Below are 26870 nucleotides of genomic sequence, written 5' to 3'. Positions count from 1 at the left end.
ATCATTAGACTCAGCAAATATTTGATACCTTCTTAATTCCATGTAAAAAGGTGATAGGTCCTACTGATTTGGGGAAGTACTTTTTAGCCAGGAGAGATGCATACATTGTCTATTATATATGTTACAGATGTTTTCTCCTAGTCAATTGTTTGTCTTATAATATTGTTTAATCATTCAGTCAGACTACAAAGCTAGGAAGTATTAGAAAAAGAATAGTGTTACTAAACTTGCATGGAATTAATGAAAATTCCCACTGAGATATGAATTTACTGAATAATGTTTTATTTCCTTTTAAGCTGTCCTTTTTATTTTTTAATTTTTAAAAAAAAATTATTATTTTTAATTTTAATTCCAGTATGATTACATACAATGTTATATTGGTTTCAGGTGTACAGTGTAGTGATTCAACACTTCCATACAACACCCCATGCTCATCACAAATGCCCTCCTTAATCCCTGTCATCTATTTAACCCATCCCCCCACCCACATCCTTTATGGTAAACATCTGGTTGTTGTCTATATTTAAAAGTCTGTTTCTTGCTTTTTTTTGTTGTTGTTGTTCAATGATTTTACTCATGTGGAATTTGATCATTTCTTTTTTTTTTTTTTTCTAAGAGTGGAAATCAATTTAATGGTTCTTTTATCTTCTATGCAAATATTCTATCAGTCCACTGCTTTATGTTTCTAATGGCACAATACTTGCTTAAAAATAGTTTTCTGTCGAAAGTTCTTATGAATATTTAAGTCATTCAGCATTAATATTACACACAGTATCATTAGAAGTAAAACAAGGTAATATCATCCTCATTAAACATCATCATTTTCTTTTTTTTTTTTTTTTTTGAAGTTGGAATTGTGTTTATTTCATGCTCAGGTGCTGGAACAGAAAGTTCCAGAACATTACACTGGCTGTTGCATCCTGTTTTCTTCTCCCAATCTGAGGGCAACAGTTTCTGTCCATTGAGCTCCTGGATGGGAGGACAGATGCTGCTGATCCACTCCCCAGTCTTCATAATTCTCCTTCTCTTTTTTTTTTTTTTTTTTTTTTAATATATGAAATTTACTGTCAAATTGGTTTCCATACAACACCCAGTGCTCATCCCAAAAGGTGCCCTCCTCAATACCCATCACCCACCCTGCCCTCCCTCCCACCCCCCATCAACCCTCAGTTTGTTCTCAGTTTTTAACAGTCTCTAATGCTTTGGCTCTCTCCCACTCTAACCTCTTTTTTTTTTTTTTTTCCTTCCCCTCCCCCATGGGTTTCTGTTATCTTTCTCAGGATCCACATAAGAGTGAAACCATATGGTATCTGTCTTTCTCTGTATGGCTTATTTCACTTAGCATCACACTCTCCAGTTCCATCCATGTTGCTACAAAAGGCCATATTTCATTTTTTCTCATTGCCACGTAGTATTCCATTGTGTATATGAACCACAATTTCTTTATCCATTCATCAGTTGATGGACATTTAGGCTCTTTCCATAATTTGGCTATTGTTGAGAGTGCTGCTATAAACATTGGGGTACAAGTGCCCCTATGCATCAGTACTCCTGTATCCCTTGGATAAATTCCTAGCAGTGCTATTGCTGGGTCATAGGGTAGGTCTATTTTTAATTTTCTGAGGAACCTCCACACTGCTTTCCAGAGCGGCTGCACCAATTTGCATTCCCACCAACAGTGCAAGAGGGTTCCCGTTTCTCCACATCCTCTCCAGCATCTATAGTCTCCTGATTTGTTCATTTTGGCCACTCTGACTGGCGTGAGGTGATATCTGAGTGTGGTTTTGATTTGTATTTCCCTGATAAGGAGCGACGTTGAACATCTTTTCATGTGCCTGTTGGCCATCTGGATGTCTTCTTTAGAGAAGTGTCTATTCATGTTTTCTGCCCATTTCTTCACTGGGTTATTTGTTTTTTGGGTGTGGAGTTTGGTGAGCTCTTTATAGATTTTGGATACGAGCCCTTTGTCTGATATGTCATTTGCAAATATCTTTTCCCATTCCGTTGGTTGCCTTTTAGTTTTGTTGGTTGTTTCCTTTGCTGTGCAGAAGCTTTTTATCTTCATAAGGTCCCAGTAATTCACTTTTGCTTTTAATTCCCTTGCCTTTGGGGATGTGTCGAGTAAGACATTGCTACAGCTGAGGTCAGAGAGGTCTTTTCCTGCTTTCTCCTCTAAGGTTTTGATGGTTTCCTGTCTCACATTCAGGTCCTTTATCCATTTTGAGTTTATGTTTGTGAATGGTGTGAGAAAGTAGTCTAGTTTCAACCTTCTGCATGTTGCTGTCCAGTTCTCCCAGCACCATTTGTTAAAGAGACTGTCTTTTTTCCATTGGATGTTCTTTCCTGCTTTGTCAAAGATGAGTTGGCCATACGTTTGTGGGTCTAGTTCTGGGATTTCTATTCTATTCCATTGGTCTATGTGTCTGTTTTTGTGCCAATACCATGCTGTCTTGATGATGACAGCTTTGTAGTAGAGGCTAAAGTCTGGGATTGTGATGCCTCCTGCTTTGGTCTTCTTCTTCAAAATTACTTTGGCTATTCGGGGCCTTTTGTGGTTCCATATGAATTTTAGGATTGCTTGTTCTAGCTTCGAGAAGAATGCTGGTGCAATTTTGATTGGGATTGCATTGAATGTGTAGATAGCTTTGGGTAGTATTGACATTTTGACAATATTTATTCTTCCAATCCATGAGCAGGGAATGTCTTTCTATTTCTTTATATCTTCTTCAATTACCTTCATAAGCTTTCTATAGTTTTCACCATACAGATCTTGTACATCTTTGGTTCGATTTATTCCTGGGTATTTTATGCTTCTTGGTGCAATTGTGAATGGGATCAGTTTCTTTATTTGTCTTTCTATTGCTTCATTGTTAGTGTATAAGAATGCAACTGATTTCTGTACATTGATTTTGTATCCTGCAACTTTGCTGAATTCATGTATCAGTTCGAGCAGACTTTTGGTGGAGTCTGTCGGGTTTTCCAAGTATAATATCATGTCATCTGCAAAAAGCGAAAGCTTGACTTCATCTTTGCCAATTTTGATGCCTTTGATTTCCTTTTGTTGTCTGATTGCTGATGCTAGAACTTCCAGCAGTATGTTAAACAACAGCGGTGAGAGTGGACATCCCTGTCGTGTTCCTGATCTCAGGGAAAAAGCTCTCAGTTTTTCCCCGTTGAGGATGATGTTAGCTATGGGCTTTTCATAAATTGCTTTTATGACCTTTAAGTATGTTCTTTCTATCCCGACTTTCTCAAGGGTTTTTATTAAGAAAGGGTGCTGGATTTTGTCAAAGGCCTTTTCTGCATCGATTGACAGGATCATATGGTTCTTCTCTTTTTTTTTGTTAATGTGATGTATCACGTTGATTGATTTGCGAATGTGGAACCAGCCCTGCATCCCAGGAATGAATCCCACTTGATCATGGTGAATAATTCTTTTTATATGCCGTTGAATTCCATTTGCTAGTATCTTATTGAGAATTTTTGCATCCATATTCATCAGGGATATTGGCCTGTCGTTCTCTTTTTTTACTGGGTCTCTGTCTGGTTTAGGAATCAAAGTAATACTGGCTTCATAGAATGAGTGGAAGTTTTCCTTCCCTTTCTATTTCTTGGAATAGCTTGAGAAGGATAGGTATTATCTCTGCTTTAAACGTCTGGTAGAACACCCCTGGGAAGCCACCTGGTCCTGGACTCTTATTTGTTGGGAGATTTTTGATAACCGATTCAATTTCTTCGCTGGTTATGGGTCTGTTCAAGCTTTCTATTTCCTCCTGATTGAGTTTTGGAAGAGTGTGGGTGTTTAGGAATTTGTCCATTTCTTCCAGGTTGTCCAATTTGTTGGCATATAATTTTTCATAGTATTCCCTGATAATTGTTTGTATCTCTGAGGGATTGGTTGTAATCATTCCATTTTCATTCATGATTTTATCTATTTGGGTCATCTCCCTTTTCTTTTTGAGAAGCCTGGCTAGAGGTTTGTCAATTTTGTTTATTTTTTCAAAAAACCAACTCTTGGTTTCGATGATCTGCTGTACCATTTTTTTAGATTCTATATTGTTTATTTCTGCTCTGATCTTTATGATTTCTCTTCTTCTGCTGGGTTTAGGCTGCCTTTGCTGTTCTGCTTCTATTTCCTTTAGGTGTGCTGTTAGATTTTGTATTTGGGATTTTTCTTGTTTCTTGAGATAGGCCTGGATTGCAATGTATTTTCCTCTCAGGACTGCCTTCGCTGCGTCCCAAAGCGTTTGGATTGTTCTATTTTCATTTTCGTTTGTTTCCATATATTTTTTAATTTCTTCTCTAATTGCCTGGTTGACCCACTCATTCGTTAGTAGGGTGTTCTTTAACCTCCATGCTTTTGGAGGTTTTCCAGACTTTTTCCTGTGGTTGATTTCAAGCTTCATAGCATTGTGGTCTGAAAGTATGCATGGTATAATTTCAATTCTTGTAAACTTATGAAGGGCTGTTTGTGACCCAGTATATGATCTATCTTGGAGAATGTTTCATGTGCACTCGAGAAGAAAGTATATTCTGTTGCTTTGGGATGCAGAGTTCTAAATATATCTGTCAAGTCCATCTGATCCAATGTATCATTCAGTGCCCTTGTTTCTTTATTGACCATGTGTCTAGATGATCTATCCATTTCTGTAAGTGGGGTGTTAAAGTCCCCTGCAATGACCACATTCTTATCAATAAGGTTGCTTATGTTTATGAGTAATTGTTTTATATATTTGGGGGCTCCGGTATTCGGCGCATAGACATTTATAATTGTTAGCTCTTCCTGATGGATAGACCCTGTAATTATTATATAATGCCCTTGTTCATCTCTTGTTCCAGCCTTTAATTTAAAGTCTAGTTTGTCTGATATAAGTATGGCTACTCCAGCTTTCTTTTGGCTTCCAGTAGCATGATAAATAGTTCTCCATCCCTTCACTCTCAATCTAAAAGTGTCCTCAGATCTCAAATGAGTCTCTTGTAGACAGCAAATAGATGGGTCTTGTTTTTTTATCCATTCTGATACCCTATGTCTTTTGGTTGGCGCATTTAATCCATATACATTCAGTGTTATTATAGAAAGATACGGGTTTAGAGTCATTGTGATGTCTGTATGTTTTATGCTTGTAGCGATGTCTCTGGTACTTTGTCTCACAGGATCCCCCTTAGGATCTCTTGTAGGGCTGGTTTAGTGATGACAAATTCCTTCAGTTTTTGTTTGTTTGGGAAGACCTTTATCTCTCCTTCTATTCTAAATGACAGACTTGCTGAATAAAGGATTCTCGGCTGCATATTTTTTCTGTTTAGCACAGTGAAGATATCGTGCCAATCCTTTCTGGCCTGCCAAGTTTCAAAAGAGAGATCAGTCACGAGTCTTATAGGTCTCCCTTTATATGTGAGGGCACGTTTATCCCTTGCTGCTTTCAGAATTTTCTCTTTATCCTTGTATTTTGCCAGTTTCACTATGATATGTCGTGCAGAAGATCGATTCAAGTGACGTCTGAAGGGAGTTCTCTGTGCCTCTTGGATTTCAATGCCTTTTTCCTTCCCCAGTTCAGGGAAGTTCTCAGCTATAATTTCTTCAAGTACCCCTTCAGCACCTTTCCCTCTCTCTTCCTCCTCTGGGATACCAATTATGCGTATATTATTTCTTTTTAGTGTATCACTTAGTTCTCTAATTTTCCCCTCATACTCCTGGATTTTTTTGTCTCTCTTTCTCTCAGCTTCCTCTTTTTCCATAACTTTATCTTCTAGTTCACCTATTCTCTCCTCTGCCTCTTCAAGCCGAGCTGTCGTCGTTTCCATTTTGTTTTGCATTTCGTTTAAAGCGCTTTTCAGCTCCTCGTGACTGTTCCTTAGTCCCTTGATCTCTGTGGCAAGAGATTCTCTGCTGTCCTCTATACTGTTTTCAAGCCCAGAGATTAATTTTATGACTATTATTCTAAATTCACTTTCTGTTATATTATTTAAATCCTTTTTGATCAGTTCATTAGCTGTTGTTATTTCCTGGAGATTCTTCTGAGGGGAATTCTTCCGTTTGGTCATTTTGGATAGTCCCTGGAGTGGTGAGGACCTGCAGGGCACTTCCCCTGTGCTGTGGTGTATAACTGGAGTTGGTGGGCGGGGCCGCAGTCCGACCTGATGTCTGCCCCCAGCCCACTGCTGGGGCCACAGTCAGACTGGTGTGTGCCTTCTCTTCCCCTCTCCTAGGGGCAGGATTCACTGTGGGGTGGCGTGGCCCGTCTGGGCTACTTGCACACTGCCAGGCTTGTGGTGCTGGGGATCTGGCGTATTAGCTTCGGTGGGTAGGCAAGGTGCACGGGGGCAGGAGGGGCAGGCTTAGCTCACTTCTCCTTAGGTGATCCACTTCAGGAGGGGCCCTGTGGCCGCGGGAGGGAGTCAGATCCGCTGCCGGAGGTTTGGCTCCACAGAAGCACAGAGTTGGGTGTTTGCGCAGAGCAAGCAAGTTCCCTGGCAGGAACTGGTTCCCTTTGGGATTTTGGCTGGGTGATGGGCGGGGGAGATGGCGCTGGCGAGCGCCTTTGTTCCCCACCAAACTGAGCTCTGTCGTCCGGGGGCTCAGCAGCTCTCCCTCCCTTTGTCCTCCAGCCTTCCCGCTTTCTGAGCAGAGCTGTTAACTTATGACCTCCCAGACGCGAAGTCGCACTTGCTGTTGGAACACAGTCCGTCAGGCCCCTCCGCTTTTGCCTGCCAGACTCGGGGGCTCTGCTTGGTCGGCGAGCCGCCCCTCCGCCCCGGCTCCTTCCCGCCAGTCCGTGGAGCGCGCACTGCCTCGCCGCCCTTCCTACCCTCTTCCATGGGCCTCTCTTCTGCGCTTGGCTCCGGAGACTCCGTTCTGCTAATTCTCTGGTGGTTTTCTGGGTTATTTAGGCAGGTGTAGGTGGAATCTAAGTGATCAGCAGGACGCGCGGTGAGCCCAGCATCCTCCTATGCTGCCATCTTCCAACTTCCATCACCAATGTGAAATTTTAAAAAGACGGTTACTCAAAGGAGAAAATTAACCAACAGAAATGAAAGTGTAGCAAAAAAAAAAAAAAAATGGAAAACGGCAACACTGGAATGTTGACACTGACACCATTGACAGATTTTAGACTTTGAGGTGAGAGACTTTAGAGGTGTAGACAAGGAAGTTTGTGAAAGAAAACTTAGCAATATATGACTTTTCTCTTTACATATATAACTTACATGAAGAGAGATTTTAAAGTTGTGAGAAAAGTTTTTAAAGGTCATGGAGCAATCGTATTTTTCTCATTAATTATGAAGACCTCTTTAGCATGGTTTCAGCTTGCATCTTCATTTTTGTTGTTCCATACTATTGTGCAAAGTGAGTAGTGCCTATGTTATAAAGAAAGAGTAGAATTAACATTTTAGGAGACATAATAGTATTATTGGGGGATGGCAAGCATAAGAAAGAATTCTATAATTCGTGAGTTGCTAAGAAACAAGGATAGTGGTAGGGCAGTAGAAGATGTAGGCATAAGAAGATCCTGAACATACCTCTTCTCATGGACAAAACAAATCTATAGCTACATAGAGAACACTTAATTCCCTCTGAAAAAGACCTGAAAACTAACTGAACAGCTTTTTTCACAACAAATAGTAAAAGGGCCACATAGTGGTTAGCAGAGGCAGAGATACTGACTCATCCAAAACCCTACCCCTGCCATGATGACCCACAATCAGAAGGGATCTCACAAATCTGGAGCTATTCCCTGAGGAGTGAGGGATTCATGCCCCACATCAAGCATGCTAACCCCTGGGGCCTGTAACAGGGAGACAATCCTGCAAAACATCTGGCTTTGAAGACCAAAGGAGCTTACATCCAAAGGGCTGTCGGGAACTGAAACACCTTTCTTAAAGAACTTGCATGCAAACTCACTCACCTTAGGAACCAGTGAAAAGACAACAGTTTGAAAAATGTCTACACTATATGTGAAGGAGATTCATTTGCTAGTATTAAAACATCTGCCAGAGCACGTTGGACCTCTCTCCAGGGTTGGAAGTGCTGGAAGCCACCATTTTTGTACTCTCCCTCTACGTTGATAGTGCTGGCAAGTGTGACCTAGCCTTGCACTCTCCCATTACCCCACTAAAGATGGCTGGCAAGCACCAGCCCTAGATTCTCCTTCATTCCTGCAAAAGTCGAGAGTGACATGCCAGTTCTGTGCTCTTCAGTGGCCCCCACAAAAACCTGCAGGTGCACGCAGTCCATACTGGGGTCACTCCGTAGTCATCTGGCTCTGGTGGCCAGGGGGCTTGAATTCCTGAATCCCACAAAACTAATAATCAGACAGACAGTTCTTGGCATGCTACCATCACCAGGGGACTACACAGACAGCAGACTAAACCAAACCCCCAGTCTGTCTGTGAAAAGGGACATGCCTTGGAGTTTCAGCCTGAGGGGCAGACTTAAAGTTTGCCATACACGTGGGGGCACCTGGGTGGCTCAGTCAGTTAGGTGTCTGACTTCAGCTCAGGTCATGATCTCGCAGTTCGTGAGTTCAAGTCCCACGTCGGGCTCTGTGCTGACAGCTCAGAGCCTGGAGCCTGCTTCAGATTCTGTGTCTCCCTCTCTTTCTGCCCTCCTCTGCCCCCCCCCAAAATAAAATAAATGTTAAAAAAAAAAGTTTGTCATACGTCTGGAGGCTACAAGGGTGCTCTCAGGGAATGTAGGCTGGAAGATACCATCTTTGCATTCTTCCTCAGCCTTGCTACAGTTTGCTGGTACCTCCCAGAAAGGAACTGATACATTTGCCTGAAGCCCTGATTTTTGCAACACCTCCAGTTCCACCTGGTCTGCAGGCCAGCAGGGTTTACTATTGTGATATCACAGGACTATATATATTTGCGTACTTTTAAAGCTTCTGCCTGAGGATATGGTTTCCAATCAGCCTGAAACTAGGTGCTGAGTTGAGATTCCTCCCTTTAGAACACTGAGAGGTCTTGGCACACCATCAGCAGCCAGTACATGTCAAGAGTAAATTTGGCTGCTTAGACAGTTACAAAGGTTTGAGAGACAACAAAGAACAAGGGCTAAGGTTGACCAATAAATTGGATCTTTTACACAAGGCTATTCCTTCAAGACCAGGAGAAGTAGCTGTTTTGCTGAAGAATACAATAACAGAATTGAAAAATATACATACAGGAGGGGTGGAAGAGCAGACTACATGAAGCACAATAAAGTGATCTAGAAGACAGGGCAATGGAACTCACCCAAACAGAACTTCAAAAGAGGAAAAAAATATATACTGAAAAGTAAAGATGGCTTAAGGGAATTATGAGACAACACAAATCTCAATAACATTTGCATTATAGGGGTCCTAGAAGAAGAGAGAGATAAAGGAGAAGGAAATTTGTTTAAAGAAATAATAGCTGAAAACCTCCCTAATCTGAGGAAGGGAACATTCAGATCAAGAAAACCCACAGAGGCCCAAATAAGATCAACCCAAAAAGATCAACACTAAGACACATTATAATAAAATTGTCAAAAGTTAAAGAGAGAATCTTAAAAGCAGCAAAAGGAAGACCCCTGCTATGTACAAGGGAACCCCAATAAGACTATAAGCAGATTTTTCAGCAGAAGTTTTGTAGGAAAGAAGAGAATGGAACAATTCAAAATCCTGAAAAGAAGAAACTTCCAAACAAGAATACCCTCCCCAGCCAAGTTATCATTCAGAGTTGAGGGGGAGATAAAGACTTTTCCAGACAATCAAAAGCTAAAAGAGTTCATTACCACTAAACTGACTTATAAGAGATATTAAAAAGGTACATCTTTAAGCTGAAAAGAAAGTGCATTAATTAGTGACAAGAAAACATGTGACTGTATAAATCTCAAAGGTGAAAATAAATACATAGTAAAGGTAGTGGATTAATTACTTACATATCTAGTATGAAAGTTAAAAGACAAAAGTAGTAAAAATAACTGTACAATAATCAGTTAAGGGATGCACAAAATTAGAAGATGTAAAATGTGATATCAAAAACATAAAATCAGGGGGGAGTAAAAATGTAGTTTTGAATTGTGTTCAAACTGAAGTTGCTGTCAACTTAAAATAGATTTTAGTATATCTAGGTTGTTACAAGTGCACCTCATGGTAACCACAAAGCAAAAACCTATAATAGAAAAACAAAAGATAATTAGAAAGCAATATAATCATAACACTAAAGAAAGTCATCAAACCACAACAGAAGAGAGCAAAAGAAGGAACAGAGAGGAACTACAAAACAGCCAGAAAACAGTTAACAAAATGTCAATAGCTGCATACCTATCAATAATTACTTTAAGTGTAAATCGACTAAATTCTTCAATCAAAAGACACTGTGTGATGATTTTTAAAAAGACCTAGTTATGGCTCCTGAGTGGCTCAGTCGATTAGGTGTCTGATTCTTGATTTCAGCTGAGGTCATGATCTTGTGGTTCATAAGATCGAGCCCCATGTCGGGCTCTGTGCTAACAGTGCAGAGCCTGCTTAGGATTCTTAATCACCTCTCTCTACCTCTCCCCCACTTGTGCTCACTCTTGCTCTCTCTCTCAAATAATAAATAAATAAACTTTTATAAATAAATAAATAAACAAACCCAGTTATATGCTGCCTACAGGAAATTCACTTCATGTGTAAGGACACACAGAGACGGAAAGTAAAGGATTGGAAAAAAGATACCCCACATAAATGGAAACCAAAAGAAAGCCAGGGTAGCTATACTTATATCACAGAAAATAGACTTTAAAAGAAAGTATTAAAAGACAGGGGCATTACATAATGATAAAGCAACCACTCTAACAAGAGGATATAATATTTGTAAATATTTATGCACCCAACATAGTGGCACCTAAATAAATAAAGCAAATATTCACAAACCTAAAGGGAGAAATTGACAGCAATATAATAATAGTATGGGAATTCAATATACCACTTGCATCAGTAGATAGTTTATCCAGACAGAAAATCAATAAGGAAACATCTACCTTAAATTACACCAAATGAACTTAATATATATAAAACTTTCCATCCCAAAGCAGCAGAATACACATTCTTTTCAAATGCACATGGAACATTATCCAAGGTAGTTCATATGTTGGGCTATGAAACAAGTCTCAGTAAGTTTAAGAAGATTCAAATCGTATCAAGCATCTTTTCTGAATGCCACATACTGGCATGAAACTGAAATCAATTACAACAAAAAATGAAAAAAAAACCCAAATAAGTGGAGATTAAACAACATGCTACTGAACAACCAGTGGGCCAATGAAGAAATCAAAGGAAAAATTAAAAAATACCTTGAGAAAAATGAAAATGGAAATACAGCCTACCAGAATATATGATGTGAAGGAAAAGCTGTTCTAAACGGAAGGTTCATAGTGATACAGGCCTACCTCAAGAAACAAGAAAAATATCAAACTAAATTTACACCTAAAGGAACTAGAAGAAGAAAAACAAACGCAGCTCAAAGTTAGAAGGAAGGAAATTAAAAAGGTCAAAGTACAAATAAATAAAATAGAGACTAAAAAGACATAAAAAAAGATCAGTGAAACTAAGAGCTGGTTCTTTGAAAAGATAAGCAAAATTGACAAACCTTTAGCTAGACTCGCCAAGAGAGGGCTCAAATAAGTAAATTAAATAAATAAAATCAGAAATGAAAGAGAAGGATTTACAACTTATACCACAGAAATACAAAAGATCATAAAAAACTATTATGAACAATTATATGTCAACACATTGGAGAGCCTAGAAGCGATGAATAAATTCCTAGAAATATACAGCCTTCCCAGACTGAATCAAGAAGGATTAGAAAATCTGAATAAACCAATTACTAGTAAAGAGATTGAATCAGTAATCAAAAAAGAAGGAAAAAAAGAAGAAAACCTCCCAGTAAAGTCCAGAGCTAGACATTTTCACAGGTGAATTCTACCAAACACTTAAAGAAGATTTAATACATATCCTTCTCAAAATTTTCCAAAAAATTGAAGAAGAGAGAACACTTTTGAAGTCATTTTATGAGCATTACACTGATACCTAAACCAGATAAGGACACCACAAAAAAAAGCAAAAATTTACAGGCCTGTATACCTAATAAACAGATGCAAAAGTCCTCAACAAAATATTAACAAAGTAAATGAAACAATACAACAGCAATTAAAAGGATCATACACCATGCTCAAGTGAAACTTATTCCAGAGATGCATGAATGGTTTACATCTACAAATCAATCAATATGATACATCACATTAACAAAATAAAGGATGAAAATCATATGATCATCTCAATAGATGTAGGAAAGATATTTGACAAAATTTAACATCCATTTATGATAAAAAACTCAACAAAGTGGGTACAGAGGAATTTACCTCAACATAATATGGGTCATATATTAGAAGCCCACAGCTACCATCATTCTCAATGGTGAAAAGTTGAAAGTTTCTCCTCTAAGATTAGAAACAAAACAAGGATGCTCACTTTTGCCACTTTCATTTAAGATAGCATTGGAAATCCTAGCTAGAGCAAGAAAGCAAGAAAAAGCAATGAAAGATATCCACATTGGAAAAGAAGGAGTAAAAGCTGTCACTATTTGCAGACAAATATATGTATACATATGTATGTATATTTATACTTTATACTTATATTTATAAAAGACCCTAAAGTCTCCAACAAAAAATGTTAGAGCTAATAAAAAAATTCAGGAAAGTCACTGAGTACATAATCAGCATTCAAAAATCTGTTGCATTTCTATATACTAACAACAAACTATCAGAAAGAGAAATTAAGGAAACACTCCCTTTACAATTGCATTAAAAAGAATAAAATACTTAGGAGTAAATTTAACCAAGGAGATGAAAAACCTACACTGTGAAAATGATGACATTGACGAACGATTGAAGACACAAATGTGAAGATATTCTATGCTCATGGATTGGAATAATTAATATTGTTAAAATTTTCATATTACCCAAAGCAATATATAGATTCATTGCAATCCTTTTCAAAATCCCAATGGTATTTTCAAAGAAATAAACAATCTTAAAATTTGTATAGAACCAGAAAAGATTTTGAATAGCCAAAGCAATCTTGACAAAGAACAAAGCTGGAAGTATCACACTCTCTGATTTCAAACTATATTACAAAGCTGTAGTAATCCAAACAATATGGTATTGGCATAAAAACAAACACAGGTCAGTGGAATAGAATAGAGAACCCAGAAATAAACCCACACAAATATAGTCAATTAATTTATGACAAAGCAAGAATATACAATGCGGAAAACAGTCATTTTAATAAATGGTGTTGGGAAAACCTACAGCCACAGGCAAAAGAATGAAACTAGACTGCTACCTTATACCATATACAAAAATTAACTGAAAATGAGTTAGATTTAAATGTAAAACCTGAAACCATAAAACTAGAAGAAAACAGGCAAGTTCCTTGACCTTCATCTTGGTGATGTTTTTCTTGCATTTTGAAAAGCAAAGGCAACAAAAGCATAATAAACAGGTGGGACTACATCAAACTGATCTGCACAGCAAAGGAAATCATCAAGTGAAAAGGCAACCTACTGAATGGGAGAAAATATTTGCAAGTCATATATCGATAAGGAGTTAATATCCAAACTGTGCAAAGAACTCATACGATCAATACTAAAAATGAAACAAAGAATACAACTAAAAATTACCAGAGCAACTGAATAAACATTTTTCCAAAGAAGGCATACTAATGACCAACAGGTACATGAAAAGGTACTTAAATCACTAATCATCAGGGAAATGCAAATCAAAACCACCATGAGGGCACCTGGGTGGCTTAGTCTGTTAAGCATCCAGCTCTTGATTTCAACTGAGGCCATGATCTCACAATTAGGTTCTTAAGATCCAGCACTGGACTGGGTCAGGCTGGTGCTGACAGCACAGAGCCTGTTTGGGATTCTCTCTCCTCTCTCTCTGCCCTTCTCTCTCTCTCTCTCTTTCTCTCAAAATAAATAAATAAAACAATGGAGATATCACTTCACACCTGTTAAAATGGCTACTATCAAAAAGACATATTTCAGCAAGTTTTGGCAAGATGGGGAGAAAAGGGAATCCTTGTGCACTGTTGGTGAGAATGTAAATTGGTGCAGCCACTATGAAAAACAGTATGGAGGTTCCTCAAAAAAATAAAAATAGAAGTACCATGGGTATTTATCTAAGAAAATGAAAACACTAACTTGAAAAGGTATATGCATCCCTCTGTTCGTGGCAGCATTATTTACAATAGCCAAGATGTGGAAGCAAACCAATTGTCCATTGGTATATGAATGGATAAAAAAAATATGGGATTAAATGAATAAAGAAAATATGGGATATATATACAATGGGATATTATTGAACCATATAAAAGAATGAAGTCTTGCCATTTGTGACAACATGGATGGACCTTGAGGCCATTATGCTAAGTGAAATAAGTTAGAGAAAGGCAAATACCCTATGATTTAACTTGTATGTGGAATCTAAAAATAGACAATTTTTTTTTTCAAAATGAGCTAATAAATACAGAGAACAAAGTTGTGGTTGCCAGAGATGGGGATGGAGCATTGGAGAGTGGGTAAAATGTATGATGGAGGTTAAAAAGTACAAACTTATAACGTACAACACAGTGACTATAGTTAATAGTGTGTCATATATTGAAAGTTGTTAAGAGAGTAAGCCTTAAAAATTTTTATCACAAGAACAAAAAACTTTGTAACTATGGTGATGGATGTTAACTAGACTTATTATGGTGATCATTTCACAATATATACAAATATCAAATTGTGTTGTACACCTGAAACTAATATAAGGTTATATGTCAATTTTGTCTAAATGAAAAAGAACTATATCAAGTAATTACATTTGAAGAAATGTAGGTATTTGTGGTTTAAGTCTATTCGAGTCATGTCTTGCTTCTGTTTTGTAATAAAATCTTCTCTTCTCAGAGTGATTTACAGGATTTTGTCCAGTATGTTTTTGAATACAAAAACAGTTTTTGAAGCTCATTGTTTTCTCTGCAAGTTTGTGAATAATAAAAATTTAGATAAAACTTAAACTAGCAACTCTTAGTCCTTTTCAAAAGCCCTGGTAAAACATTTCTTTCCTTTTAGAATTTAAAGTAGGGTCATAGAGTGGTGAAAAGAATTGTAGGGGGGATCCAAGTGCTGGTTGAAATTATAGATTGTAGAATTTCACATACTTTATCATAAATCATCAAGTGCTCATGTACTGCCTTTCAGGTTTGCCATTAGCAGATGATTGGATTATTCTTCTTGCTTTTTATTTTGATATAAAATGTCACTGGTTCATGAATAGCAAGAAGAATTATGGTAGTTTATTCAAAGTTTTTCTGTGTAAATACCTAAGATGGAACCAGTTCAATCCAAAATTTAATTGTATACTATTATGTGTGCAAAAATGTGATAGATGTTTGATTTATAAAAGTTCAGACCAAAATATATATATTTCCAGCCCAGTGGGGTTGTAAGGAGAAAAGGAATTAGTTGAAAAAGCTTTTACCATAATGCAGAATCATTTGAGTCACAAATAGATGATCTTCGTCACCTAGACAAGCATAGGCACTAAATGGAGAAGGAGGTATTCAGTAGATGATGTTGAACACTGACACTTTGTTGGAGAGGTCATGATATTCATGAGCAGAGCAGTGGACACTGGTAGACTTAGTTATAGCATGTTCTCATTGTTATTGGGAAAAACTTGTTTTAATTGTGAAAGTGGATATGAATTCTTAGATTCTATTAGAAGGAAACAGTGCAAAAGTTCACTAACCAAAAATGGTTACATATGAGTTGTCTTTAACCACAGAGAAATGTTCAGTGTTGTTGAAGAGTCAAGACATGCATATGTGAAGCCATTATTGATTTGACAGAATAAGAACATGCCATACATTCTTAGCATGAGCTTTCTTTGTTCTGGAAAGCTTCATGGAATATATGAGATTTCAGATGTTCACTGAAGAATTGATAGACGTATGTATGTGTGGACTAAGTTTACTTTTTTCAGTAGAACCTACTTGTAACCACTGTTTGACATGCTTATTGTAAGCAGTGAATTCCATTTTAGCATACTAGGGATAATGATCAAAGGTTCAAATGAGACTGTCTGGATCCAAATGCAGATTCCACAACTTATTAGTTGCAACTCTGTAAAATGGGATAATAATAGTGTATTTCTTAGGATTGTTAGGGATTAATGAGAAAATACATCTACATATTGTGGAAATAGCATGATCTCTGGAGTCTAACAGACCTTGGCTCAAATTCTAATTCTGCTACTTGCTAGAGACGTTAGGCACTTGAGTTCTCCAAGATTCAGTTTTCTCATTTATAAATGGAGATGATAAAGCCTAACTCAAAGATCTGTTGTGATGATTAAACAAAGCATTTTCAAGTTAAATTTCTACAAGTGATTAAAGAAAGCACTTTCTGTAAACCACTTAGCAGAGTGACTGACATATAATAAAAGCTCTATAAATAATGTTATGTTGTTATACAATCTAAGTCATGTAGAGACTCAGTTTTATCTTCTTATTCATGGCTTTAGGGTGAACCTGGTCTGCCTGGATACCCAGGAAACCCGGGAATCAAAGGTTCTATGGGAGATACTGGTTTGCCTGGATTACCAGGGACCCCTGGAGCAAAAGGACATCCAGGCCTTCCTGGATTCCCTGGTAATATACCTTTTCTTGAATGCTTCCTTATGTCCTTCCTTATCTAGTCTAACCTGTGTTGCAGAGCAACTTCTTATTTGGCAGATTTCTATTTCCCAATCAGACACTGACTAGCAACATAATCTTGAACTAGCTCTTTATCTTCTCTTTGCCCAAATTTCTTTCTGTATAAAATGAGAATGAGTATTACCAACTCAGCAGGACAATATCCTGTGAGCAGAGAGACTGTTTGGTAGAGCATTTTTCAACCTTTGACTGTTAGCCACAAGTCAATTAAGAAGCCTGACTATTTTTGTAGGTGATAATGTACACTACCAAACCTTAGCCTGCTGCTGATTCTCTTAGAAAGTTGTACTCGGGCACACAGTTGGGTGGCTGTTGGTAGAACAGTTGTTCAGTTCATTTATATGACAACGACTGAGTCATGTAAGCAAAGGGACTTAGCACTATAGTCAAGTAGGTAGCCTAAACTAGATTGTTATACTATCTGCTCTGTTTATGCTTGTATTTAATTTGTTCACTTGTTTGTCTTTTGGATTTCACAGTGGCATGGATGGAGTGGGCCTTTGGCTATCTTTTCCTTAACCTTCTATTGAAGTATAATGTAGAGTAAAATATACAAGACTATATGCAAGACTATAGATGAGTTTTCACCGGTGTGTGTGTGTGTGTGTGTGTGTGTGTGTGTGTGTGTATGTGTGTGTGTATACACCCACCATATCAAGATATAAAATAGTTCCCTCACCCCATAAAGTTTACCCATGCCTCTTTACAGTGAAACCACCCCTGCCAAGGTAACCACTGCTATGATTTCTATCACCATCAATTAATCTTGCCTGTTTTGGGAATTCATATAAATGGAATCATACAGTATATATCTTTGTGTCTGGCTTCTTTCACTTATGTCTGTAAGATTCATTTTTCTTGTTGCATGTGTCAGTAGTTTGTTTTTTTATAATTGCTCTGTAACCTTCCATTGAAGAAATACATAATAATCAATTACCCATTCTTCTGTTGAAGGACTTTCAGGCTGTTTCCAGTTTGGGACTATTAAAAAAAGATGCTATTAACATTCTTTGATGTGTCCTTTCATGGACATATATACTCATTTCTCTTAGTAACTTAGTAGTAGAATTACTGAATCATAGAATAGGTAGACATTTAGCTTTAATAGTTTTCCTACTACTAGGAAGGAAGTTTTAGCTTTTAGCCAGTTGTCCAAAGTGGTTTTATAAATTATAGCCCAACCTGCAACATCTGAAATGTTCCTGGGTGGCTTCTAGTGGCTTGTCGTGCTTATATTGTGGTTAGTACTTTGTGTTGTGAAATATCCAGTTGTCCATGTCCTCACCTCATTTGGTATTGTCAGTCTTTTAATTTTAGCTATTCTGGTGAGTACATAGGGGGTCTTTTTTTCAACATTAGATGTTCAAATTTATTTATTTATTTTAATATAATTTATCGTCAAGTTAGCTAACATACAAAAAGAAGCGTCTCATTGAAATTTTCATTTACAGTTTTTAAATGAATGACAGTGTTAAACACCTTTCCATATACTTATTGACCATTTGGGTAGCATCTTTTTGAAATGCCTGCTCCATATTTTTTTATCACATTTATTGGGTTGTTTGCCCTTTTCTTCTAATTGATTCACAGCCCTTCTTTATATATTCTGGATCTGAGTCTTTGTCAGATACATGTATTACAAGTATGTTCTTTCTGTCTCAAATTTGCCTTTCATTCTCAATGCTGTTGTGTGATGAACAAAAGTTGTTAATTTTAATAAAGTCCAGTTTATTAATTTTCTTTCATAGTTAGTGCTTTTTGTATCCTGAATTATTGAACAAATATTTTCCTATTCGGGTTTATGGAAATATCCTTTTATTTTTTTGTAACATTTAATGTTTAAGCTTTTATATTTAGGTTTGGTTTGTCTCAAATAAAAATATTTTTATGGTATGAAGTAGGGGTCAAGGTTCATTTTTTTCCATACAGATATTCAATTGCTCCACACGTTTTTTTTTTTCTTTTAAAGAATCTGAGATCTTCTGTTCTGCTCATCAAAAGATATCATTAAGGAAATGAATAGGGAAGCCACAGACTAGGAGAAAATACTTGCAAAACATGTATCTGACAAATGACTGATATCTGGGATATATAAAGAACCTCTACAATTCAATAATAGCAAGATAAACAGTCCACTTTTTTTAAATGGGGAAAACTTTGAAAAGACGTTTCACAAAAGAAGATATGTTGATGGCCAATAAACACATGAAAAGGTGATCAGTATTATCAGCTATTAGAGAAATGCAAACTAAAACCACAATGAAGTAGCAGTTTATTCCTATCAGCATGGTTATTATTAAAACAACTGATATCACCATATGTTGTACAAGGATCTGGAGCAACTAGAATTCCCAAACATTGTTGTGAGCGTCAAATGGTTTGGCAGGTTGTGTTTTTGTTTGTTTGTTTTTTGTTTTTTTTATAAGACACACCATACACTTACTCTGACTCAGCAGTTCCATTTCTATCTAGGTATTTACCCAAGATATATTAAGACATGTCCACAAAAATACTGGTCCAGAAATATTCATAGCAGTGTTAACTTCATAATAGCTAAAAACTGGAAGTAGACCAGGTTTCCATAAAGATAGATATTCGTAATACATAAAACCTGACAAATGTCTGACAAATACCCAAATGTCTGACAGTAGATGAATGGATTAAAAAATTGGTATATCCATACAATAGAATCCTATCAATTCTACTACTGTAATGTTGTGGTAATTATTTTTATTATGAATATATAATAATGCCATGCTTGGATAAATAAGTTTAAAACTTAAAATTATTCTTAAAAATATTACAAACATCAGCATCTTTCTTTTTTTTCCTATTCACTATTTTTTTTGCTAATACTATAAATAGTGAGTTTGAGTTGTAATTCTTAACACAATGAAGATTTCCTTTTATTATTAAATTGAACTCTACTTTAGGAACCCCAGGACTTCCTGGACCAAAAGGTATTAGTGGTCCTCCTGGGAACCCTGGCCTTCCAGGAGAACCTGGTCCTGTAGGTAAGCATGAAACCTAAGGATTTGTTGTTCTGTAAAACTAAGGCTCATATTCATTTTGAGAAAGTCAGATCATTTCTGGGAGTTGTGAACATTTTTAAGACAAGGAAACATGGTGATCATTCATTTATTTAGTACCATTCATTAGGCACAAACTGAACAACTCTTAATAAAAGTTACTTAAAATTAGTACTTTGGAACCTTATTTGGGGGGCTCTTTCCAGGGAGAGTTATTTCAAGTATCCTACAATAGTAGAAGCTCTCGTATTTTTTAGAATGGCAAGGTGTAGCACTGTTGTTTGTTTGCTGCATTCTAAAGCAAATTACTCCTCATGGCCCCATCTGAGGCCTATAATGCACCCTGTTCCACTCCCACACCTTGCTCTCCTTGATATTCTACAGCTAGATTAAAATGAGAAACTGAAAATTTTGGGTACTGAATGCATGATAAGGCTCTTATTCTCATTAGCTTTTATTCTTTTAATGCCTCTTTTTCACAAGATTTTGTGGTTTAAAGGGGTGTCTCAGAGGTACTTTGTGGTCATTTGGATAGAACTGTTTGAAGCTGGTATGAAAAGAATGGGGAATATGGAAGGAAATGGAATTGGGAAGATAGGTGAAACCTGCTGTACTCTGTTTTAGGTGGTGGCGGTCGTCCTGGGCCACCAGGGCCTCCAGGTGAAAAAGGCAATCCGGGTCAAGATGGTATCCCTGGCCCAGCTGGACAGAAGGGTGAACCAGGTGCCATATTTATTCATTGTTCCTAATTTTCTAATTTCTTCTTTGTCTTCTTTAATTTTTGCCCTTTTTTCTCCACAATCAACTTATATCTTCTTTCTTAACCTCTAAGCTACTACACACTTTTCTCTTCCTAATTACCTTCTTGCACTCTGTACTGAGAATATTACTTCACATTTATCCATCAGGTTGCCTCCTTCTTATGAAAAACTCCATATAATTTCTTTCCAAGTTTTTCATGTGAAGAAGTTACCCAGCTTTTTTCAACTTCTCTGGATGACCTCGTTTCACTATGCAATCTATTTTCCATTTATATATATTATATGTATAATATGTAAAGATGTATTTAACACTTATCACAAGTAGAATATATTTTATACAGTTTTCTCATGTTAGAATTGTGATTGCATGTTGGAAATAAATCTTCTGCATGGTTCATATATGTAGTAACACTTAGGAAAAACCTGATAAGTTTCTCAGGACCCATGGGGGAGGGGAAGGAAAAAAAAAAAAAGAGGTTAGAGTGGGAGAGAGCCAAAGCATAAGAGGCTGTTAAAAACTGAGAACAAACTGAGGGTTGATGGGGGGTGGGAGGGAGGGGAGGGTGGGTGATGGGTATTGAGGAGGGCACCTTTTGGGATGAGCACTGGGTGTTGTATGGAAACCAATTTGACAATAAATTTCATATATTGAAAAATAAATAAATAAATAAATAAATAAATAAATAAATAAATAAAAAATAAAAACCTGAATGGTCGTTAAAAAAATTGTCCTTGTTTCATTTATTATTATCTATTTGAGAGTTTTTGGTTTATTCTCTGACAGGTCAACCAGGCTTTGGAATCCCAGGACCCCCTGGACTTCCAGGACTTTCTGGTAAACTTTAATAAAACATGCTAAATCAGTCCAAATAAAGAGAATATGCTCCAGCACACTTAATTTTCCATCTTCACCATTTGCTGTTATAAAATTCACATACAATCCCAGAAAACTCAAAGCTCAAGTTCTATCTTAAAGCAGTTCTTAATTAAGAATTTAGTATAAAGAATCGTGCTATATAAAAATGCATTCTTAAAGAAATTAACATATAGACATCTCTTCATTACTTTCATCAATAACTGCTGAGGAAATGATATAAAGCACATTTGTAGGAAGAAGTAGATTTCACTAAATGTTTTCAAAATCTTTCAGCCAGGGAACACCTGGGTGGCTCAGTTGGTTAAACATCCGACTCTTGACTTTGGTTCGGGTCATGATCTCATGGTTCAGATCAAGCCCCACGTTGGACTCTGTGCAGATAGCCTGACAGCGAGGAGCCTGCTTGGGATTCTCTCTCCCTTTCCCTCTCTCTCTCTCTCTCTCTCTCTCTCTCTCTTGCAAAATAAATAAATAAATAAAATTTTAAAAAAGGTCTTTCAGTTGGAAAAAAAAAACTACCACTCTTTTATCCCCATGGAAATAAAACCAAGGTAATATAAGGAAACTTTGTAGGAATATGTACCAATAATAAAAATTGAAAACTCCATATTAATATACATCTTGCATTTTGAGTGAGTATGTGCACATACACATCTACTTTCTTGCATTTGTTCTTACTTTCATTGTAAGCACCAGATAGTTAAATGAATGACTGAATGTGTGTACAGGTATGCCTGTTCATTTTCTGAAAGGACCATTGGCTATTCTATGGGGGCTTTTTTCAAACCACAGACATACCTCATAGAAATTCCTATATCCTTCCCATGATCCCAATGTGAAAATTATTACTTTAATGTGCCACTGTTATATCACTTTCAGGCATGTTGGTGGTGTATACAAAATGTTGAGAACAGTTTGTCTAGATTGGGATTCTAAATCTTGGATAGAATGGTCTTCAGAGACACACAGCAGCTGCTGAAGATCTATGTCTTCATTGGTCTCAAAATTAGTCTCAAAATATTTGTTTAAGGAATTTCCTCCAGCCATCTCTAACTTATTCATGCCAATGCTTTAAACTGTTCTAGTTTTTTTTTTTTTTTTTCTCACAGCTACTAATCATGTGATCATTGCTTTGTGCCCTAATACAAAGGGTATCTTTCAGGATCCAAGGTGTAATTGTTTTTATATTTCTATACATACTCTAATAAATATTTCTTATAACAAATTAATATGTTTAATAAAAAGAATGCTTTAATGGGTTAGGGATTTGGCAGGAGATAGAAATGACCCTAGCACATTCTATTACTTGTTCTAATAGGAATGAATAGATTTAGCCTTACAGGCAAGCCTAATACTCAATATCATTTAATGTGTTCCCTAATGTCACTTTGCTTTCATAGGTCAAAAGGGTGATGGAGGATTACCTGGCATTCCAGGAAATCCTGGACTTCCTGGTCCAAAGGGAGAACCAGGCTTTCAGGGTTTTCCTGGTGTGCAGGGTCCCCCAGGCCCTCCTGGTTCTCCAGGTCCAGCTCTGGAAGGCCCTAAAGGCAACCCTGGGCCCCAAGGTCCTCCTGGGAGACCAGGTATGTACATGAGTGGTGGGGGAATGGTCTATTTTATTAGTTAATTTATTTCATTTTGCTGGCAGGTTATTCAGTCTTTGGGACTTTAGACTCTATAATCTAAGAACTTCTTACAAGTAAATAGCTTGGTTTATACCTAGCTCCATCTGTTTCTCTGGCATCTAATCCTTCTTTTCATTAATGCCTTTCATCATTTACATAAAGTTGAACTAAAACAAATCAACATGGAAGAAAAAAGAAAATTGTGGATTTATTAGTCTTTTTATTAAACGTAAAGCTATACCGATAACCTGGCAGCAAAATGCCTCTGCATTTTTAATGTGAGCTTCTCAGCATGTCATCACAGAAATCATTTTAGTGGTCACCCCATAGATGCTTGTGGTTCATACCAAAAGTGTTGCTGTGGTTCTGTCACATGATCAGCCAATGTCACCAAGCACAATAAAAAAATGTGATCTTCTCTAGGAACTAGGCAATCAAATTTATCCTCAACATCACAGCATGATTAAATTGAATAGCGATCTCTTCATACCAACTTCATGTCTATACCTCATTTGTCTTATGTTAACTGCTCTAGTAGCCTCAATTTTGCATCCAAAGTTCACTTTTCATTTTGTGTATGTGCTGTGTCACTTCATTTTGCTAAGTTTGGAATGCTTGTTCTCATATGGGGTTAATGTCGCTGAGCCCAATCACTGGTGATAGATTATTAACAGATTTTTGGGACTTGATATTCAATTTTTATATTTCAGGTAATTAAAAATTTGGTCTTCGTGATTTAAAATAATAAGAGAAATCTAAGGTTAAAGAAACAAAACAGTTGTCCTTTTATCCTTTGAAAGTCTGGCTCATTTTTTAATGTACTTAAAAATGAAAATTTCCATTTAAATTATGATAAACTCTGAAGTGATTGGAGTTAATTTTAATAAGATATGCTCTGAAAACATGAATCAAATGGGATCACCCACTTTGTTCAGAAGGTCATTTTGAAAACCAGATTTTATCTGATCTGACTTGATTATTTATACAAGGTGTTTAGAGTTTTACCTTGTTTTCACTATTGAAGAAAACCAGTGAAATTCTCCTTAGCCATGTTAACTCTTACATGTAAAGAATTAACACAAATATCTTGCTTGGCATGCACGCAATAATTATAAAATAAACCAAACTATTATCTTTTTTTTATATTTTAATCAGCACTCTGGTTATTTGTTCTTTACTAGTAATGAAGGTCACTCTTGAACATTACTGTCAACATAAAGACATTAGTCACAAAGGTGCTTAAAAAATTACTGTTTCTAAAGAAATAATAACAAAAATAGTAGGAAGAAGAACACCTACCTGATGAGTAGTTTGTGACTTCTCATTTGTTCATAAACTACAAATTAAAATGGAGTTTTAAACCTAATTGATCATAGAATTGGTTGTTTTTGTCTGAACTCATTGGTAATGGTTATTATAAAAATGACTTTTTTGCCTTTCAAAATATGTCACATATGCTGTTTTTATTTTAGTGCTGATGCTGACTGGTAATAATTTGGTTTGTATACAGATGCATGAATATGAACTTTCATAGTATTCTTTTATTGAATTAAAGTTTAACTTGAAAGAAGTTAGTGTGATGCTTTAGTTTCTTGATATTGCTAACAATTTTGATATTTTTCCTTTTTGTTAATGATGACATTGGGCCTTGGTGAACTTTGATCCCTATCCAGGTCCTACAGGTTAGCTCTTTAACTCCAAAGTAGTAACTGCATGAACTTTGAAACTTTTCTTATATTTTTATATATATTTATATGTATGTGTGTATATATAGTTATACATATATACATGTATGTATATATATGTATATGTGTGTATATATAATTCTCTCTCCCTCTCTATATATAGGTACAGATATATATGTGTACACACACACACACACACACATATATATATATATACACACATATAATACACATATATATCTGTACCTAATGCTTTCAAGTGTTTGGATGTATTTTAAGAGCATATATGCCAATTCAGTTCTTACATGTTGGCCTATCTCTGAAACTTGAAAGGAACTTGTAGACTCCAATGTTTCTGTCTATTGGAGTAACCCAAAATTACCTAGTTAGGAACATTAATTTAACATTTTAAATTCATAAGTTTTTGTCATTTTTAGCCAAAAATTTATAGTACCCAAAAGTGTATTTTGTATGATATTTTACTTTTACCTTCAGAGTAGAGTGTATTTCTTATTTTTGTTTTATATCTGTTAATGTAAATGAAATCAAGCCATCCTTCAAAAAGGTATTCTTTTTTTAAAGTTTTAATTTAAATTCCCATTAGTTAACATACAGTGTAATATCAGCTTCAAATACAATTTAGTGATTCAACACTTACAAACAGCACCCAGTGCTCATCACATCCAAGTACATTCCTTAATCCCCATGACCTATTTCACCCATCCACCCCACCTCCCCTCTGGTAACCATCTAATTATTTTCTATAGTTAAGAGTCTGTTTCTTGGTTTACCTCTCTCTCTTTTTTTTCTCTTTGCTTGTCTGTTTTGTTTCTTAAATTTCACATAGGAGTGAAACCATATGTTATTTGTCTTTCTTTGACTGACTTATTTTGCTTAGCATTATACTCTCTAGCTCCGTCCACATCATTGCAAATGGCAAGATTTCATTCTTTTTGATTACTGAGTAATATTCCATATTTTATACACACACACACACACACACACACACACACACACACATATGCACCACATCTTTATCCACTCATCAGTCGATAGACATTTGGGCTGTTTCCCTAATCTAGCTGTTATAGATAATGCTGCTATAAACATCAGGGTGTATGGATCCCTTTGAATTAGTATTTTTATATTTTTTAGGTAAATACTTAGTAGTTCAATTGCTGGATCATAGGGTAGTTCTATTTTTAACATTTTGAGGAACCTCCATACTGTTTTTCAGAGTGGATGCACCAATTTGCATTCCCACCAACAGTGCAGGAGGATTCCCCTTTCTCCACATCCTTGAAAAGGCATTCTTTTTTAAACAATAATATGTGTTATCAGATCCTGCAAATCCGCAGTTCTTGACTTGCCACAACTCTTGTAATTTTTCAAATCATCTCATCTTCACATTTTGGGTTGTCACAAAGTTCTAAATTCTACTGCTATGAAAATGGACTAATAGGTATGGAGTAAAAAAAATTTCCTTACAACCAGCACAGAATAGAAGCCTCTTAATCTTATTTTAACCATACATATAAAAACAGTACACACCAAAGAACAGTTAATTGCCAGAAGTTGTCCAATGGAAAATTGCTGATTCATAGTGAAAGATGTTACCCTAATAGGAGTAAAAAGAACCACAAATAACTGAATGTGTTTGTTATTTCAAGATAAATAGGCCTTTTCAAATTTCTAAGGAGGAACTACAAGGGGGAAAGTATATTCCTGAGTTCTGACTACTGGGAATGGCTAGGAGTTTAAAATTCATGATTTTCAAGTTTCTTTTTAGGAAGCCATCTATCTCTATCTGAACTGATTCCCCAGTAACTTACTCCTACATGCTACTTAATTCCTTCCGCAGACCCATAATTTCATACAGCCAGAGTATCTGATGTAGAAGAGACCTAAGTTTTACACTTTTCAAAGAGATATTATTCACCAGGCACTTGTTAAAGATAGCAATACAAGTTTTACTTAAAGACAGTTGCAGTAGGGCACCGACAGTTGCATTAGGGGAGACAGACTGAGCTCAATTCTGAATACAACAAAGAAAAATGAGGATTTATGGTCAACCAGCAGAGTGAGAGTAAGTGAATGAAAAATTACTAGAAAGAAACATCA

The 26870-nt window shown here is 36.4% G+C and overlaps 1 protein-coding gene across 2 annotated transcripts in view; it reads left to right on the top strand.

The window, feature by feature from the left end:
* COL4A5 (collagen type IV alpha 5 chain) overlaps window positions 1–26870 on the top strand; it is a 235878-nt gene that overhangs the window by 187835 nt on the left and 21173 nt on the right. For both annotated transcript variants that reach the window (XM_053891275.1, XM_019426823.2), the window contains exons 37-41: window positions 16577–16703; window positions 19703–19783; window positions 20423–20521; window positions 21344–21394; window positions 22837–23022. In XM_053891275.1, coding sequence (XP_053747250.1) covers window positions 16577–16703; window positions 19703–19783; window positions 20423–20521; window positions 21344–21394; window positions 22837–23022 — 544 coding nt within the window. The remainder of the gene's footprint in view (window positions 1–16576; window positions 16704–19702; window positions 19784–20422; window positions 20522–21343; window positions 21395–22836; window positions 23023–26870) is intronic.

The sequence above is a fragment of the Panthera pardus genome, unplaced genomic scaffold (genome assembly GCF_024362965.1).
Source record: "Panthera pardus isolate Hobbes unplaced genomic scaffold, ASM2436296v1 HiC_scaffold_27, whole genome shotgun sequence".
Classification (NCBI taxonomy): domain Eukaryota; kingdom Metazoa; phylum Chordata; class Mammalia; order Carnivora; family Felidae; genus Panthera; species Panthera pardus.
The sequence above is the reverse complement of the archived record's forward strand: the minus strand, read 5'-3'. Positions and strand labels throughout refer to the sequence as shown.